This window comes from Buceros rhinoceros, unplaced genomic scaffold (assembly GCF_000710305.1).
Source record: "Buceros rhinoceros silvestris isolate BGI_N320 unplaced genomic scaffold, ASM71030v1 scaffold45298, whole genome shotgun sequence".
Lineage (NCBI taxonomy): Eukaryota > Metazoa > Chordata > Aves > Bucerotiformes > Bucerotidae > Buceros > Buceros rhinoceros.
Window position 1 is genome coordinate 17,896 of NW_010428304.1, and position 7,044 is coordinate 24,939.

Here is a 7,044-nt window from a genome sequence, read left to right on the forward strand (position 1 = left end):
GCCCCCAGAGCAGAAACAGCTCAAGGAAAGACACCTCACTCACTCCACTGCTATCTCAATCAGTGCCCCTAAAGTGGTTCACACTTAGATGCCAGGGCAAAGGGACAGAACTAAAAGGTGAAGGTAGGTTGTTGGTGTTTTTCTACCTAATGCAGCAAGATAAGTCTGTCAGTATCCATATCATTATATTATCCTACATTTGGAGAAAGTCAAATACATATACATATGTATACATACACATACCATACACACCATCACTAGTGTGCAGTAACATGCCTGGCAACATTGAGGGGTGTGAGTGCGGCACCTATTGGAACCTGAAGCTGCAGTTTGGTCCCAGTTGTGAACATCACCACAGTGAACTTACAAAAGAAACCAAGAGTAATGAAAGCAACGAAGACATTTTTAAAAGGTAACTGAAAATGTAAGAGTTTTTATTGCAAGGACTGCAGGCTACAGCAGAAGAGGAATAATATTTCTGAAGAAGAAGAGTTGGAAGAACTAGTTTTTTGGCAGATGGTTACAGTCACAGGGAAACATAGTCAGAACCAAGCTCTTCTCTGAGCAATACCATTCACAGGTAAAAGAAAGTTTTTTTTAAAAGTCTGTCCTCTCAGCGGACAAGGTAAGTTCTAGTTGGCCAGCTCTGAATTGCAGACCAACAAAATGAAAAATAGATTAAGCACAGATACCAGAATAACTTGGTAGCTGATTATGTAATCAAGAGTAGCAGCGTATGCAAAGCTGTGCTTTGCAAAATGCATGGTTTGAAAACCCGCACGCACAGTGCAGCCAGGGATGGCAGCACAGCGTGAGCGAGCACTGACCTCTAGCGGACATGAAAGTCTAGAACTGGTAAAGATCGTTGAATTCAAAATAGAAAAGACGTCATGCGGACAGTCGTCCCAAGGTTTGTGCTGGGCAACTCTGCAAGCTACAGTCAGCATTGTTTTACTATTAGGAATCTCTCGCTGTCTACGTGTCAGGAACTATCATTTCTACTGTAACGTGTAAAGCAAATTTTTTTACAACCACAAGAAAACAGTGCACACTTTGTGCACACATAAAATTTGCTTAGTAAGACAGGGAAGTCAACTATTTATCAGAAAAATAACTGGGGCTAAATTCACTCCTCTTTTTAGATATTTATTTAATAACTGAGCACTGTTAAGACCATCTCAATGGACATCTGCAAAGTACCCATAGTTTACAGAAAAAAATCCTGAGGAAACATGAACATACATGTTATATCATATTAAGTCAGAAACTATAGAATGTAAGAGTTTATATATTTTCAGTGTCTGCCCAAAAGGGGCTTGCCTGCTTCTCACTTTTAAGTTAGTTTCCAGTGGAAAAATCCTGTATGTGTTTTGAAGCTCTTCTTTAGGTTTATGCAAAGAAAAAAAAAAACCCAATACCAGGCACATAATTCCCTAAGGCTAATCTTCAGCTGAAACTACCAAAACTGGGTGTTCTCAAACATTTAACATGCAATACAGACTACCCTTCCTCTCTCAGTCATGTCATACTTAACTTCATTCAGAAGTCTCACCCAGACACTAATGAAGACTGGTTTTTTGTGGTTTCTCCATCTTAAGACAGTAAGGATCTTGGGAAATCTTTGGTCAAGAAGGGTCCAAAAACTTGGAGCTTGCATCTGTTCTTGCAGAAGGGGTTTGTCACTGGTGTAGGCTGACCTTCTGTCCTTTGCACCCTGTCTCACACAAGAATTATTGGCCTCACACCCTAGTCATTTATTATTGCATCAGAATGTTAGGGAAGAAGCAGGAAAATCTCAAGACTCGTGAATTCCCTACTGCAAATCTGTAAAAGTAAAGAGGAAGAACTTCTATGACGAGAGCAGGATGCCAGACAAGGTACAAGACTTACTGTCTAAATACTACTTGAGAGTAAGAGATACTATATTAGTCCTTGATTGATATGAAGCCAATCTGTGTCCCAAAGTTATTGCCATCACGAAAATGAGAGTAAAATTTATCAGGGTGACATGCAGTACAGAAGGTGATGTTTTGGTTATGGTCTGTCACAGAATCATCTTGGATGTTCTCAGGAAGAATCCCACCACTCTCAAGAAGAACCCTCAAAGAAAGAAAGAGAAAGAAAAAATGGTATTTTTTTGTACATCCTCACATTCCTCAAGACACTACCATTCAGACAGCACCTCAAGGACCAATTGAACAAACTGTCAATATTGTGTCTATGACTTTCATTTGCTCTTCTTTTTTCTTTCTTCTAGTATTAGACTAAAATAATTGCTTTTTCTGCAACCAGTGAGCATTGGTCTATAATCCATAAACTAATGGTATAACACGAAAATAATAGTTGAAACCCAGCAAAAGTGAGCAGATACCATTCAGTCAAAGGCACTGTTGATCTGCGAAGAACTAGAGAGTACTTCAAGTTAGTGAGGACTCTCACCATAACAGTGCTGGATAATACAATAACAAAATAATTACTGGTAACAAATGTGGAACTAAGTCTTTTGTTCACTTGGTAGGCTTACCGTGTTGCTCTTCTAATATCAATATATGGACTTGCAGAGTCAAATAGTCTCACACACTTTGGATCAATTCTGTGGAATTCTTTTGCTGATTCATGAGGAAGTTTATAGCAGCAAGGTCCTACAGACGGGCCCAGCACCACAAGGATGTCTTTCACGTTACAGCAATATTCAGATACCATGGCATTTACTGTGGCCATAGAAACTCCTAACAATGTGCCTTTCCATCCTGTGAGAAATGAGAGTTTGGAAAAAAAAAGGTATAAAATATCTTTTTAATTTTGTAGTAGTTAAAATATATACTATTATTAAAGGCACAAATTAACAGGTATATTTACATTTAAACATAATTAATTATATGTAATAATAAATGATTATTTTTAAAAAACCCCAACACATTAACAGCTATCAGTTTGCTGCTACAATTTGGTAGAGATGGAAACTGGAGAGAAGAGTTTACATCAGGATTACAGAACTCCTTTTTCCCAGTGTAGTGGTTTGGGCAAGTAGAGCATACCTTACAGCTCCTCTGTGCTTGAAACATTTAAATGGGAATATGACAAAAGAAATGTGTTACAGTGAGAAGTGTGTTCATATAATATGGAGAAAATGCGAATAGTGTTATTTTAGAAAAGAAAAAAAAAAAAGGCTTAAGCTAGAGACATTGTTTGGAACAGATAGAAGAAAGCCCAGCTTCAAGTTCTTGTATCTCAATTTCAGTCCCAGGAAGTCCTTGCGTGGCACAGGGACCGTGTAATAACAAAGAATAGGATATACTAGTAACTTTTCCTCTGCTTTTCTACATCAAAAGACTGAGATGATCTTACACCTAATTGCCTTTATTTTTGAACATAGCAACATCTGTTCAAGTTAAACATGAACTGAGCTGAGGTCAGACAGGAAGGGAAAAGATAACTGGAAGCCTGGCAAGGACTGTGATGTGAGAAGAACAAAACTTGGAAGATGGAAGGTAGGAGTTCAGGCTAGAGCCAGAGGTATGATTGGAGAAGGTAGCAATGTAGGTTGGGGGAACAGTGTGGTCTGTCATGGACTAGATAAATTAAGACGCAGCAGAGAAAGGAATAACTATAGATTTAAATATGCGTACAATAATTAGGTTTGAACATTTACAATGTAAAACTCTTAAAACTTTCAAGAACAGATAAAATTCATCCCTTCTCCCTATTAAAAACCACAACAAACATTCCCCTCTCCTCCCAGACAGACATATCACAATTCTAATTCCTCTCACTTCCTCTATCCTAAGCTTGCTAGGCACAGGGCATGACACACACACGTATATGACTTTACTGAAGGAAAACCAAAGGTTTGAGCATCTTATGATGAGTCACAAATTTGAATTTATTTTGGCTAATTTACTGAGTGCAAGAAGTGTATGAATTTGGTGTTTTTCACACGTTCCAGGCAGAGGTGAAGCTTCCTACCATATCAAGGGGTATAAAAGTATCAAAGCTGAGAAAAAAAAACCTCAGCTGTGCATTCTGCTTGACCTCATAAATGCAGACATTTGTATGAAATGAAACAGCCCCCGAAGAAAAATCTCACCACAGGATATGTATTCTAGCCTAACAGTTGGGACATCTTCTGAAGTCAGACATGACCTTGGGTTTTGCTAACTGTCCCTGCTTCAGTTTTATTCTCATTTGGTTTGGGTCAGACAAATATTTCTTGTGATCCAAAATGACTGTTAGGGGCATTGTCTTTATAGCCATTTTTTATGTATGAAGTCAAACAGAGCACTAAAAAATTACTTGGTTTTGCCTACCAGATCAGAAAAATAAATAGATACAAACATAAATAATAATTACAGTTACAAAATAATAAAAAAACCCATAGCATGGGAACAAACTGTTCTCAAGATTAATCTTGTTTTGGCAGGTTACAAACTTAACAGGTCAGGGTCTATATTGTTATATGATCTTGCATTTATTCAGTGCTCCTATGGTTGCTAATTCTTAGTCCAAAGGAAGTCTGTTTCCAGTGGTCTCAGATTTATTTTCATCTCCATGATTTAAAATTCCTACCAGAATGAGCAGCACCACAGGCTTTTCTGACAGGATCAGCAAAGAGCACCGGTATGCAATCAGCACCTGGAGCTGCTATCGTAAGACCTTTCTGATTCGTAACTATTCCATCGTAGCTGTCAGGCTCTGTCTTTCCCATAATACACACAGCATTAGCATGATCACTCTGTCAAGACAAAATCAGAACATAGTGATACAGCAGCAAAAAACCTCACCAGTTCTGACTATATGCAAGGATTTTTCTTTGGCATGAAACACACTTTTGCACCAACTGATTATGGGTAGAAATCAGGCACTCCCTGATCTGTTTACATAAATCCATTGTTTGATAAGATACCTTGACTCTGTGAAAAGTCTCTGGGTTAAATCCTGCAGCATTAGCTAGCCGGCGGAGATTTTCTTTAACAACAATTTGTGGGTCCTTCCGCTTCGAACTGCTGAAGAGATTGCAGGAGCTCAGAGTTGGTATGTAGGAGATCCCACCCGTCCTTGTGGTGAACCCATGCCGGAAGATATTCTCTGGCAAGGCAAAAAAGACAACAAACAATTGCTTTCCACATGTGACAAGTTCATATCTTACATGGTTTTATATTGAAGAGACCTGGAATCAGCCAATCAAGCCAAGTATTGCTTTATCTTGTATTTAGCTGTGGCATTTAAATTTAAGGATTCAAAGTTTCCTTCTTGCTCATTATCATAACCCTCTGAGGCCAAGGTACAGGGGTTTGAGCAAGAAGGAGCCCTGGCAGATTTAGCTTGACTTTTTGCAGAGTTGCAGTGCAAACCCTAGAGAAAAGGTAACTCACGAGGAAAATGAGACTAGATTCTTAAATAAAGGTTCTAAGGTGGCATCTCCCAAGATTTTTTGGCAAATGAAGTATTAGTCCTCAAGACTTCACAGAATCTCAAATATCTTTCTGAAGTACATTTAAAGCACCAAGAATTTCTAGCGTTACTGAAAAATCCTCTAGTTTTACTGTGTGGATCATTTATCTTGGCCTCATGCACCAAATGCAACCACTGCTTTTGGTGGTGACAGGTTGGAGGAGGTCTGCATGGCAAAGTTGAACACAAAAAAATAGTCCCACAACTGGTATTTTTGCTATTTTTACAGCTGACAAGCTTAGTGACATAATCAGTGCTGTGATTCAAAATCTCTTTTACTGATCCCTTCAAAGTCACAGTCAAAATCTTGAAGCATGACGAAGGCAAAGATAGCTCATGTTCCTTTCAGGTTTTGGATCATTTCAGACATATTTTTAGGAAAAGACAGTTCCAAATTTTTGCAGTACCAAACCTCTCAGCTTTCCCCTGAATGCTCTGAATCATAAGACCCCATAATCACACTGCTTAAGAGACATGCTGCAGTAAATTGGGTCATGCCATGGCAGGGACACTGAGATACCAGTCTGAATAACAAGGCATGCCTGAATCTGCAGACCAGGAGAAATTCCCATCCTGCCTTTCCAGAAAATGATGGTAACTCTCAAAGAGTGCAATTCTCACACAGAGGGGAGAAGATTTTACTGTCTGCAGTAATGCTTTCACTAAACCTGGGCCTCTCTTTCCTCTGATCATGCCCCAGGCCTGGAACAGACCCGCCAGTCTTTTGCTGTATTGACACTTCCTCCTCTTATAGACATGATACACTATTGCAACATCATATAGAGTTATATGCTGCCGGACACATTTCTAAATCTTATTCATTTTGCCATTACCTTGAAGAAATTTGCTTGGGAACAGTCTCTGTAAAATCTATTAGCTGGGTTTCTCTTTACCTGGGATCAGGGAAGATCTGAGGATGGTGAGCTCCCCTTTCAGGCTTGGCAGGCTTTCCAAGTACATCTGAATCTCACTTTGGATGAGTGCCACGTCCTGCATAGGAAGCGTTTGCCCCTCACTCCAAGATTCAGCTATCTGCAGGTTTTCACAATCAGATACTACCTGTAAATCCTCAAATTCAAACTGATAGACTGCTGTAAAGAGATGGTTTATATACACTTTCATTAAGTCTTTTCTTAAGGCAGGGAGAATAACTTTAATGATGCTTAAGTCTTTTTCATCCAGTCGTTGTTTGATGGTGTACAATGCAGCAGCTGTAGTCAGAGCACATACCACTTCCAGTCTTTTATTCAGACCCTGCAAACCGCTTAGAGCTGGAAGCAAGGACTCCTGTTCACCGCGCTTTTCGCTCCCCTGCCTCTGGTGACACATGACATAAACAAAGGGAGCAGGCATGGAAGAGCATTTCTCAATAGTTTCCAGTGTGTTACATAGTAACCCTTGGATGTTGTTCTGCAAGTTGGCTGGTAGGTTGAAGAGATCCAGGAGCACTGCTTCCACCATATTCCCAGGTATTCAGAGAATTCCTATGACTGCCAAGTCAGTAACCAAACATGAAAAACAAAAAGGCGAAACAACATCGTTAGTCTAAATACTGAGTTGTGTTATTAAGGCAATGCATTCAGTCATACTGTG

At 39.4% G+C, this 7,044-nt stretch overlaps 1 protein-coding gene across 1 annotated transcript; it reads right to left on the reverse strand.

Annotated features, from left to right (window-relative positions):
- Positions 1 to 1,925: 1,925 nt before the first annotated feature.
- On the reverse strand, positions 1,926 to 6,912 carry LACC1 (laccase (multicopper oxidoreductase) domain containing 1). The gene is made up of 5 exons (XM_010142200.1): positions 6,345 to 6,912; positions 4,904 to 5,085; positions 4,567 to 4,732; positions 2,525 to 2,750; positions 1,926 to 2,100 (listed from the first exon to the last, which is right to left on the reverse strand). The coding sequence occupies exons 1-5, from the start codon at positions 6,910 to 6,912 to the stop codon at positions 1,926 to 1,928; spliced, it is 1,317 nt and encodes a 438-aa protein (XP_010140502.1).
- Between the last annotated feature and the right edge of the window lie 132 nt (positions 6,913 to 7,044).

Bases quoted from the DNA above. Each gene is read 5' to 3' on its own strand.
- LACC1 (XM_010142200.1), bottom strand. From the start codon at position 6,912: ATGGTGGAAGCAGTGCTCCTGGATCTCTTCAACCTACCAGCCAACTTG. The intron at 4,733-4,903 runs GTATCTTATCAA...TTGTCTTGACAG, and splicing joins AGACTTTTCACAGAGTCAAG to AGTGATCATGCTAATGCTGT. The intron at 2,751-4,566 runs GTAGGAATTTTA...CATTTCTCACAG, and splicing joins CTGTGGTGCTGCTCATTCTG to GATGGAAAGGCACATTGTTA.